The 12748-nt window shown below is 41.0% G+C and overlaps 1 protein-coding gene across 1 annotated transcript in view; it reads right to left on the bottom strand.

Annotated features, from left to right (window-relative positions):
• PLA2G4A (phospholipase A2 group IVA) overlaps positions 1-12748 on the bottom strand; it is an 87370-nt gene that overhangs the window by 67143 nt on the left and 7479 nt on the right. The window contains exons 2-3 of the mRNA XM_086753938.1: positions 2856-2954; positions 2561-2691 (exon numbers count right to left, since the gene is read on the bottom strand). Coding sequence (XP_086610064.1) covers positions 2561-2593 — 33 coding nt within the window. The 5' untranslated portion in view covers positions 2594-2691; positions 2856-2954. The remainder of the gene's footprint in view (positions 1-2560; positions 2692-2855; positions 2955-12748) is intronic.

The following is a 12748-nucleotide window of genomic DNA, read 5'->3' on the forward strand; positions in this document are numbered from 1 at the left end:
GCTTCCCACGCCCCCCCAATAAAATTTCCCTAATTATCTTATTTCCTTTATTGTACATGTAAGCGCATTTGTATGTACATAAACACCATTATCTTCTCACTATGGGACTGGGAAACGGAACAACATACTAAGACCTCCTGTAACACAATCGGGTTTTACCTACGAACTTTCCGCACTTACTAAGAAAGCAAGGGATTTGCATGCATTGAATCCAGTGTTTTCCATATCCCAGAATGCTGAGTCACAGAGCATAACTTCATCAGGCGATACACTTGCACATGAAATACCAGTCAGGAAGCTCTGGTATAAACAGATTGTGTAATACATACTTATTACTACTACTTCCTTAACATTAAGGACACTTGAGCTGACAACTAGGCTGGACAACTTAATGTTTGCCTGTTTTCTTAAGCAAGAGATTTTCAGAGAGTCCGCGGTCTTCTTTCACGGGGTATTACAACTAAGACAAACATTTGTGCCTACGCACACACAAATTTGATCTTGAAGTGATTTTCCCCATTGTTGTAATATTTATCCCCCATATCAATGTAACTGAAAGTGTATTACATTTTAATTCTTGACTCTCTCAATCTAAAAGCATTTTTTGTATGGTCAGTTCTGTCTGTACTCACAGTAACTTTGTAAATGCCTTATTCCTCTGAGTCTTGGGGTTTTTTTCCTTCATTTTATGACAGAGAAAAACAAAGATATCGCAAAACACGTAACAGTTAACAGAAGGACTTTTGGAAAATGCAGAATTCTTGAGTCTTTTAATGCCAAATGTCATTAAAAATTCAAGACAAAAATCTTGATATGAGCCTGCTGTCCTTAACCGTTCTAAACCGTAGTAAAACTTTCCGTGCCATTTCGATTTTCAGATTAAGAAACCTCAGATCTCCACTCACTTTCCAAGCAATTATAGGATCAGCTCTTGCATTAGCAGCGTTCCTTCCTGCATTAGCAACATTCCTACAGCAGCAGTTCAGCATTGTCAGAGGACTGCAACTATGTATACTTCTAAGGCTGCATTTTGTTCATTATAGTATATATACCAGTATCAAAAAAGATCTCTCATGTGAATGATTCAAGGAAATCTAACTGAGTGCCTCAAAGGCCTCTCCCATAAGCGTACAGATCAGATCAAGCATCCCATCCAGGAGAGGGCACTGATGCAGAAAGGACGAAGATGGTGTATTGTTTTAACACTGGTAAATACAGACATCAACCTGAAACTTGTCTTTACAGCAGGGTTCACAGAACTACGGGGTGAGTAAAATACAAGTTTGACATCTGCTGGCTGCAAACTCATGTAAAGGATGTGACTGCGTGGGGTGGAAACCACATAATTGATAAGAGATCATTTCAAGGAAGCATACGGTATATTTTTAGCAATGCAGAAATTCAATATTACGACAAGTGTATGGTAACCATCTTTGAGTACACATCACTTATCCTGCCATGAGATTCTGGGACTGTTACGAAAAGTGCTTGATATGAACACACCCAGCTTGCTTCAGTTTGAGTAGGAACTGCAATTTCAGTGTTTACTTTAGAAAGACACTCAAGCAGAGACATGTGAGCGAACATTACAGCTGAAAGTCAGCATTCAACAAGCTGCTGAGCCACTCCACTGGCTTGCCATATGAAGTGCAGTTCTGCTCCCATTCCCCTTCTCCTCTTACCAAGAGTTATTTGGTAACTAGAATTATATAAAACAAAACTATACTGTAGGGGAGAAAGTTAGACACATTATGTTACTTTTGTAGACTACAGTTCAGTTTGACAATCGGTGCGTGTAAAAACTAGTCAATTATAGGCACTTTGATGAAACACTTTGAACAGGCAAGTCCTTTAGAACGATACCCTACGACATCATACCCATTAGTTGTTAGGAGCCCATATTCCGTTTTGACCTTGTCGTGGTTTTGTTTAGCGAGGGGGGGCCTAAGGTGGCAGCTTCTGTAGGAAACTGCTAGAAGTCGCTCCCCTTTGTTCAGTGGACTCGGCCGGGCCTAGGGCGGACCCACTGCTGGCCAAGCTCGAGCCGATTGGTAGCAGAATGTTCTGTGATAACACCTCTGAGATAACATATTTAAGAAGGGGAAAACAGAAAAAAAAGAGAGAAGAGAAGATGTGAAGGAGCTGAGTGGGGGCAGAGGCGCAGAAGGGGAGGCGCAGGCCTCATGGTCCTTGCAGGCCTCACACTCTGGCCTCTCGCCAGGCGGCCGACTGGGCCCGACTCGGTCCAGCCCGACTGCAAGAAGTGGAGAGGAGATGAGAGATGAGTGAGAGAGACTGCATAGTCTGGTCCTGATTGGGGCTGAACTACGACAGACCTACACACGAGCAACTACACTCAAAACCACAACATGCTTTCAAAAAGCTAACCTGAATCTCTCAAACATCATTCAAATAAATTTCTGAAGAAATCTGCTCTAACCATGCTTACCATTTCTTTAACAAATTAACGATAACTCTAATGCTTTGTGCTTATTTGGAATAACTTCTAATAGGACATATTATACAACACAGTATACATAGAAGATTCAAAGCTACTTACCACAATGTGTTGATAAGGATCTATGACGGACATTTTTGCCTTAGTTTTTATTCACAACTGTCAAATTTCTACTTCAGTTCTACACAGAAGCAGCTTCCCAGTTTTTCAAAGTAGTATGACAGATCCTTTAACTATTAAATAAAAAAAGAAATACATTTAAAATTATTATGTTCCTTTTAAACTGTATTTTGTAACACAGCAAAAAGTTCTTCCACTGCAGAAAGGTTCCCACAATTCAATTGTTTACCAAGAAATTAATTTCATATAAGCTATGATGGTATAGATATTTACTTGCCTGAAATACAGAAATTCCTTGTGCTTATTTCCTCTACCTCAGGGTAAGAGCACGAACCAAATATATTGAATTCCAGTCATCCAAGTGTTTCTAGCAGCTCTGCAGATAAACAAAAGAATAGAGCAATCATACTGATCTATTACATACATTCAAATACATATGCTTCCAGGCATTATAATCAGAGTTTTTAAAAGTACAATAATAATAATCAGTGTCTACTTAATAGCCTTTTTACTGTAGTGACAAATTCTTTGTTCCCATGCTTTGCTTCTGTATTAAGATGCTGACATGGTCAGGGCAGGACGGAGATAAGTTCCTCTTTGTATCTTCCTCTCAGTTCAAGGTGAGGTACAAGGATATATCCTGCATTCACACCAAGGGACATGAATTTTAAAACTGAAAAGCCTGTTGAAGAGCACAAGCATGACAGTTAGCAGCTTGCACCAGGCAACTGCAACCCTGTGCAATAAGGATCTGTTCAGCCATTCTAACGCAGCTTTTCATACTGCCTTCACTTTGAAAGCTTTTTCTGCAAACAGCAAATCCCCGCAGTTGCGCCTAACTGCATCTAAGAAAACAATGGAAAACAAATTCCAGTATCTAATCTGCAGCTACAGTATAGGAGAGTTCATTTGCCAGCTGCTCATTTGCCCTCTGCAAACCTAGGAAGGAAATTCCGACTGAAGCTGCGTATAACCTCTCTGGCCACCTCAGTTGTCTACAGAGATCCACAAGAGGCTCTGATGGGCAACCTGCAAACCAGCTGGAAGGATTCACACAGGTTCCTTATAGACCACTGTTTTCTGAAGACTTTGTGAAGATTTCTATTGAAATCAGGGGCCACCAGAGGCCTTAAGCTTCAGAAGTGTTCCCAACCATCAAAGCAAAATATATTAAGAGAGGTTATTCCTTTCTGCATCTCTAAAAAAAAAAAACAAAAAACCATGGAAACTGGTGGACAAGCTCAGTTCTCAGATTCAGCTGGAATGCAGCCAGACCTAAACCATCAGCAGAAGCATCAGAGTGAAAGAAAAAAGCACCACGTGGGCCTCGGTCTCAAGGAAATGATTCCTAACCCCAATTTTGAAAGGGCAGAATAAGCCTTAAAGAATGATGAATTATGTCACTCCCAAAATCCTTGCTCTTAAGTAATTATATACAGCTATTTCCATAAAAATTTTGTTTCATTACAATCACTAGAGTATTACAATATCCCCATCTTTGATCTTGCCAGTCCTAGCAACAGCTTGAGGCTAGAAATTACCCTGGGTTTATTGATTTGTTTTTATCTAAGGAAGCCTGAATAAGAAAGACTCTAACACACATTCAGTTCATACTTTTCATTCAAGGCAGCTCAATGCCAGAGCCCCAGGAACAAGCCATCTTTATCACAGAAAGCAAGTAGCTTTTCAGACTTAAGGGAAGACCTCTAACACACAAATCCACCATTATTTCTCCTACTGCAATAATAATTGCAAAGACTTATTTTTATTAAAATTCTATCAGCCACATTTTGTAGTTGCTTAAACAGGCAGATAGGAGGAAAATAGCATTGTGTTTGTAGACATATTGTATACCTGGTTTGTTACTGTCAAGTTTATTTTACCTTGTGTCCTACTTAAAGTAAGATATTGGAGAACCTTGGTAAACAAGCCCTGCCGTATCAGTTTGAGGAACTTGCAAACTTCAAAGGCAATCAAGAAAATCGAACAGTGAGGGCTATCCAATCACTGTAATGAAGAAGAAATTGTTAAGCTCTAAAACAGAAAATATACCATCGCCTTAACTGCACGGTCAGCTACCAGCAAGTTACCATGCTCATTTTGAGAAGACACACAAAACCAAGCTTTATCTGTGGAAATAAGAAAGTGAGTTAGGCCTAGGATGAGCAGCCTGGTTCAAGTTATTTGTCTAGCATCCTAGAGGCACAGTTCCAATTCTCCAGATCATCACTGACCATGAGATTAGACATGAGATCATCCTCTATTCCTACTCCTCATTTATTTCAACATCTGCAGGAAACACGTTTGTGATCCTGCAAACAACAGTCTCTTTGACTACAGAGCCGTAATGAATCCCCAAGCGCCATCTGTCCTCCATGTTGAATGAGACAAGGATCATGCAGATAGATAAATATGCAACCACGTAATTAACAATTGTATCACAAACAGATATGCACAAACTGTGAGCTAGATACACAGGCAGAGTCTCTGAACAGGGAGAAAAGGGCCAGGGAGCAAGTAGACCCTGATGTGATACACAAAGCCTAATATCCTGGTTTTTCATACAGCTTCAGCCAACAGCACGACAGATCCCAGCCTTAGTCATGTCGGTACCATTCCAAACTGGAGCTCTTGGGTTGCTGTCTTAATCAGTGTCTTTCAGGATATGATAAACAGAGGCAGGTACCCAAAGACAGGCATCCAGTGTCACTTCAGACATGTGAGTGCACCTGAGGCACGCTGGGGCTGGCAGACAGACAGGTATCCATGCTGTCCATACCTTCAGATGTCCAGAAGCCAGCAGGACATCTGAAGTGGCAGCAGACATCTATCTTTAAGTGACTTAAATACTTTTGTCCTTTACAGTGGATTTAATTCAGATTAGAGTTACCTGACCCTAATATAATTACATCACACCCTTTGCAAGCTTGCACTACATTATCAATGGAGTTTGGGTTAAGCACGCTGATATATTTCTACATCCAAAATCTTAGCACTGCAGAGGAGCCCAAGTACAGCACTAGCACTAACAGAAGCTACCCATTACGCTCATCAAGAGCGGCAGAGAAAGTCTTAAAGAATGTTCACTTCAAACATCTGCAGTAAACTTTGGGATCACAGCTCGATTATCTCACTTAATACTGCCACTATAGGCTGTCCACGCCACAAAGCCTAATGGAAAAATCATCAGCTAATTAAGGACTGTTATCACAAGCACATACAAAAAAAACTGAATTCCAGTTGAAGCTGGTGGCAGGCCAGCCACTGACAGATTGCAGGGGAAGCAGCACCCCTAAGCAGATCTTCAAGGACACTTGAATAATATAACATGTACTGTTTTGTTTCCCCAATATCTAGTGCTATCGCATTGTCTGAGAACCGCGCTGTTCCCAGGGCTGACAGGATTCCTTCCTAAAGGACTAGCAAAGCACCTCCCAGGCAGTGCCTCTGCAACAACACAAGCATAAATTCTCTCAATTCTTACAGTATCACCAAAATTGACTAAGCTGGCCAGCCTGATTAACAATCTATTTCTTGACGTGTTATTGACCAATGTCCAAGTTTACAAAAATACCCCAGGAAACACAGCCTCTTGAACAGGGCACAGTTTACCTTGGTCATGGAATACAGAGATAGCTTTCTGGTGAATTCCTAATCTCACTTTCACCCAGAAGCGTACTCCATCTTTGTCAGCCCAAGAGCGTTTAATTGTTAAGCACAGTTTCAGACACCAAGAGTAAGAAGCTATTAGTGAATAGGTGGCTAGTGTTTCAATCAAGAGTCTTCTGTGATCTTACCCCATTTTCACTGGAGGTGACAGACTGAAATAGAAGGGATTATTGTCTATAAAGATTGGCTATAACAGAGCAACTCCACAAAAAAGTTACACTCAGACAGAGGTTATTACTGGAACATTTTCATTCTCAGTGTTGAGCCAGCAAACTCCTACAAATAATTCAGTTTCAGAGGATATGTGGAGAACAAAGGACAAGAAGAAGAATGAGATTTTCCCATTTCATGCTGAGTATGAGCTTACTCCACAGTTAGTCTCACCAAGCGGAAAAGCTTAGTAAAGCACAACCCAGTATAAATATCACCACCAGAATATGTCCTTGAGATTGTAAGAAAAATCATAAAAGGAAGAATTTTTTTTTTATATATCAAGCTGGCCAATTCTTCTTAGAGATCAAAGACAGAGAATTTTTAAAAGTGAATAAGTGTGACTAACCAGTATAGTCATTAATGCTCAATCTACTATGATAAGAGTAAGGGGTACAGAAAGAGATAAGTATTGACTCAGGCTTTTGGTATGAAGGTCACCATCCATTTTTATCAAATCAGATTACAGAGTTTTATTTGGTTACAGATTGATCCTGAGATTGTATAACAGGAAAAAAAAAAATCATCTGTTTCTACATGATCCTGAAAAAAAAAATAATAAAAAAAAATCCCTGTAATGTTATTTCTTAATTTTGGTCTTCCCACACAAGAAACAGTTTACTTCTTACTCTGTGCCTTCGAGCAGCCATCAATCCATTTTCATCATGAATGAAAAAGTATACGCTTTTCTGACATGCAATGACTGTTCTTCCCATGCCTTGCTAAGAGAGCAAGGGTAGAAGGAAGGATTCTGCGCAGAAAAGCAAAAAGCTCAACCTTTGTGCCACATTTTTGGACAATGCTCTAGGGTGAAATTTGGCAAGGAAGTTGACACAGCATAAATAGCTAGACAGGAGATTTTTAAGATTGGGAAACCACATTTGACTTCCTGCTGAAGAGGATGTAACACCTGGAGAGATCGCGAATATCTTTTTGAAAGATGACCTGTCAGCCTGTAAGTAATTACTGAAACTACAGGTGACACAGAGTAACTAAGATTTCCTTTCAACGAAAGGAGAGCACTATGAAATACCCTAGCGCAGCTGAAGCTCTGGAAACATCGCAGCAAGGAAAACTCTTCTGGAAACTCTTCAGCAAGGTGAATTTACACCTTATCTAGTGCTGGAGGCTACTTTAGAGACCAAAAGCAAGGAAAACAGAAGCAGTAAAATAATTAGGCCAGTTCTCTATATACAGCTGCCCAGCACCTCCTGGAAAACTCCATGCTACAGTAACCTCCTGTAATAGGAGGTGAGTCAGGGGAAATCAGACTTGCTCCTGTAATAAACCTAATTAAGCTGGATTTAGTCCAAGAGAAAAATAATGATGCCTATCTTACATTCTGCAAAGGTCATACCACCTTACCAACAGGAATATTCAAGAGGCTGGAAGCATTTCTGCCTGAATACCCGCGCCCATTTCACATTGGTCATGGAAGTTCCCACTATGTTTCCCAACCAGCCAAGTCCTGTATTTTCACCAGGAACACTAACTGCAGGCCCGAAAAAAGAGGCCATTGATTCAGGGCATGATGGTTTATCTTACAATTACACTGCTTACGCAAAGCAGAGTTAACAAGAAACACTCACTGCAACAATTTGAGAGAGGTTACAAGAAAAAGCCATGTCATCATACATGATTTCACTGTATGGCAAACTTACAGAAATATTCGAAAGTGGAAGTGAGTAAACACAAAGTAAGGAGTTAGTTAATTCTAGGAACGAAAAGGTTCCTTGAGTTAATACCTTTACACAACTTCTCTCGAATGTCTTTTGTTTTACTTAACATGAAATTGCACTAGTAATAAAAAACAGCCTTGAATGTAGAAAAGCTCAGCTGAGGGATTCCAAGAATATTCTTTAACAATGGCAAAGACTTTTTCTACAGAAATCCAAGCCACAAGATAGTTTAGATGGCAGAGTCTCAAAACTTGTCAAAAAACCTCAAGCAGATGACCCACTGTGTGGGTCAGACTCCCTGTAGCTTATGTGGGAACCAGATCGCTTGTTTTTCCAGCAAGAAGGCCAAAAACCAAAGGAGAATGTGAAAAATCTGAGGGAAGTTCCATGAAAAATAATAATTATTAGGATATATTCCCCATAAAAGCAATTATAGTACATTAGTTAAGTCCACCATAATTTCAAGAAGATCGTCTATGCAGGCTATTTGTTATATACACACTGCAATTAAGAAAAAGCAAAATTAAAAAATGCCCATCATTTCTTTACATTAGGATTTCAGAATTTAGTTATTCCACAAATAAACTTTCCATGTGTGACAGTTACTTGTTTAAGGGTATTCTTGCTTTTGGAAGCCCAACTTAAGGTGCAGAGAAGAAAAACTCACACTTCAAGATAAAGGGTGCCCCAAGTACCTAGCATGTTTGAGATGTCAAGCCAGGGTCTCTGAAATGGAGAGGGGGAAAAAAAAAAAAAAAAAAAAAAACAAAAAAACGAAAACCCAAAAAAACCCAACAACAACAAAAAAAACAAAACAAAACACCCAAACCAATAAACAAACAAAAAAACCACCACCAAAAAAAAAAAAAATTAATACCAGTGGCAGCTTTAAAAGTGTTGCCAAAAATGCAAACACTTAAATAATAATTTCTAAAGTTAAATTATATACATCTCAAGTGCAACACCTGAGTGGACAGAGTTGTTTCTTTAATATATTCTTTTAAAACTTCGGTGAAGGGAAGAAAAGAAAAAAACTCCCCTGCATTTCATTCTTACCTGGATCTTGGACAAAACTTTCCATTTCCTCTACTGTGCTGCAGTGTGTTGGCCAAGAGCTGTAGCTTGCCAAAACCTCTGGGAACCCCCTTTAAGAAGCCTCATTGATACTGTGGAAAGAATTGCTGAACTAGGGCACTAGATTTAGACTCCAAAGACCTCAGTCCAAATTCCTCACTCTCCCTTGGTGACAATAGGGATTTCATCCAACTTCTAAATATTTCTGGGCTAACGCCTTTTAAAGATTTTATTAAAATAACAAGAGTTGGGTTCTTACATATCTAACTTATCTATGCCTTCATTCCTTCTTTTGCTTCCCTGCTGTAAAATTGGGATGGTTTAAAATAAAAAAAAAAAACTTGAAAAATTGATTCTAATATTTCCCCTATAATGCCAGCCAGCACACACAGGCTTACAGTCATGCTGGCAGTGCAGGGATGGAGAAAGGACTCCACACAAAAGGTGCGTTTTGTCATCTTACACTCACAGTGTCTGTACAGCTGAGTCAACATTACAACTTTGATGTTCTGGTTTTGGACTGTTTACTCAAAATATGAGCTCTGGTCACTGTCTGCAAAAAAAAGGGGACAATTGTGCTGCACTTCCTTTGGGTTATATGGTCATAACATTAAAAGCATGACAAAGTAGTTACAGTGACTCAAGGAAATTTGTCAGGACTTTCTAGTAAAAGTAGTCATGAACAAACTTCTGACGCTTAGATTTCTCAGTCTCTTAAATGATGCAGGTAGAATTTATATTGAAATATTTTAAGGCTATGGCTGGAGTTTGAATAAGTAATATGAATATGTTTTACACACAAAGGCAAATACGGACATCCCTATTGCATACATTTTATTATTGAGGGGAGAGACTAAGTGGTAAACTTATACTATGAAAGACTCCTTCACATTTTTCATATATAAACAGTTTATAATCAACTGATTTAATAAATAAATACTATACCCAGCAGGATAGCCAAACTACCCTATCCATTTTCTTGAGAAGTCTGTGGTGGGCCATTTTTGCATTAGGAAGTGCATCAATACCAGTGGTCTCCATCTTGTGTCTAACACCCAGCTTCCACACAGCCAAGCCTCTAAGCCAAAGAGACCTTCAGTCCAGGATTTGAGCAGTTACAAAAACGCTCCTGAGCTACCAGCTTATATTTGAAGCCAAACTTACATCACAAAGCATTTACTCAAGAGTTTTGATTTTCTCTACAAATTCAAGTAACACTTGGTTGTGGCTCCTCCGTAGGCCTCTTCTCCCGGCTGGAGAGGGTAAGCAGCAAGCTATCTTCCTGCTCCAAGACTGCACAAGGGAGTGGCACGTTGTTCTGCCCCTTCCTGAGCTTCCTCTTTCTCTGCCATGCCTCTTGCAAGTTCTCTGAAGCACTCTGTCTCTTCCCCGGTCATCTCCGCCATCCATGTTCCAGCCAACAAGTGCGTGCAGCTGCTCTCTTCCCAGTGCTGCAGCGGCAGCATCAAAAGGGCTTGAATTTTCTGCTGCACCATTGCGGCTGAGTTCAGAGTAACATCAGTAAAAGTGCCAAGCTGCTGTGAGAGCTCTAGTGCAATCTCTCTGCTGATTTAGGAAGAAAGCTTTGAATCAGGTGACACTCGCTTCATTTTTAGACCACTATCTCAAGTGCTACTGTTATCAGCACAGGAAAGCTGTGAGAGGAGGAGGGAAGGAACCTAAGCCACTATTAAGAGATGCACAACATTTACAACTGAGGCTTTGGAGACAGGTTAAAACTGAAAATAACGTTTTATTTAATACAATTATTGAAAGTTTTTCTACTTATCATAAGCAAGAAGGTATGTCAAACCTTACTGCATTCCAATTCTATCAGTACTAAGAGGTTAGCTACACCAATGGTTACATAAAGTAAAAAACAGACAGAACTAAAAAAAAGCAGTAACTGCTAGCTACCCAAACCCTAAATGTGGCCTCCAGGAATGTGATACAAACAGTCTGATCCACTAAGGAGCCACAAACGATGACTTAAGAAGTAAATGGACAGCAAAGTCAGGAAGAAACCCCAAATTTACATATTCCCTTGTTAAAACAGCTTTGCAAAACTAGGGACGTAAGGGGGACTTTCATGCTCTTCTCCGAGAATTGGTCAGCCAGAGAAAGTTCAGCATAACTTAGATTAACTATGACTATCCTCTTACCAAACTGCCGAAGCTTCTAATTTAACTATTTCTTAAGATAATGAGGGCTTACTACCTCCCTTGCCAACTCCAACTCTCTCTCAGCACATTAAAGCAGTGGCTGATGTGCCCGCTCTGTGCCAAAAGGGAAATGACTGTCACATATTACAGGACAGAGGAATACCCAGGGGAGTTGTTTAAAACACTTTTCAACAAGAGGGTTTGTTCAGCAAATGTCAATTTGCCAAAGCAAAAAGCTGTCATTAGAGAACTACATCAGTTTTAATAAAGCTGTTTCTGGGAGCATTTATCACATCTATACACAGAACTGAAGTTAATTCAAAATAGCCAGTTTGCATGCAGTCAGGTCACTCTAAGTTGGTGAAGACAAACGCTCACCTTCCCACACTATTCGTTTTGGAGCAGGCATACGAATTTTGGTCTCCCTCATCCCCGACGCTTGTTCTTTCTCTAGCCCTTCATTTATGCATATCAAGTGATATAAAGAAGCAGGACTGCTCTACAACCAAATATATACGCTGCTCTAGCATGCAAAAAATTCAGGGCCAAATTCTTCAGGTTGGACACTGCTCTCCTCCTGCACACAGCAGTGCGTTAACCAGCACTGTCATTTTTCCCCTGAGCTTCCTTAGAAACAATCATACAGCGTTGCAGCTGATCATAGACAGACCTACTGTGTTGGTTTTGTGTAGTGGCAGGAGCTATGGCGGCAGCTTCTGTGAGAAGCTGCTGGAAGTTTCCCCTTTGTCTGGTGGGCTCGGCCAGGCCTAGAGTGGACCTGCCACTGGCCAGGGCCGAGACAACTAGTCAGTGATAACGTCCCTGTGGTAATGTATTTAAGAAGGTGAAAAATAATTTTTAAAAAAGGAAGAAGATGTGAAAAAGCAGAAGCAGGGGCAGAGAGGGGGAGGCACGAGCCTTGTGGGCCTTGCGGCCCTCACCCTCTGGCCTCCCGCAGGGCGGCCGGCTGGGCTGCAAGAAGTGGAGAGAGATGTGAAGAGAACCTGAGAGGCGTCTGCCTGAGTCGGTTGTGAAGAACTTCTTGTGAAAGGAATGGCTGTGAACACCGAGGTCAGTGAACAAGGGGAAGGAGTAAAGTTGCTTCTGACAAGATTCCCCTTGTGCAGCCCACGGTGAGGCCGGCTGTGCCCCTGCAGCCCACGGAGGAGCAGAGACCCCCCTGCAGCCCATGGAGGACCCCACGCCGGGGCAGGCAGGTGCTCGAAGGAGGCTGTGGCCCGTGGAGGGCCCATGCTGGGGCAGCCGTTCTGGAGGGACTGCACCCCGTGGAAAAGGACCCCACGCTGGAGCAGTTGGTGAAGGGCTGCAGCCCGCGGGTGGGACTCCAGGCTGGAGCAGGGGAGGAATGTGAGGAG

This window comes from Chlamydotis macqueenii, chromosome 8 (assembly GCF_036417535.1).
Source record: "Chlamydotis macqueenii isolate bChlMac1 chromosome 8, bChlMac1.mat, whole genome shotgun sequence".
NCBI classification, from domain to species: domain Eukaryota; kingdom Metazoa; phylum Chordata; class Aves; order Otidiformes; family Otididae; genus Chlamydotis; species Chlamydotis macqueenii.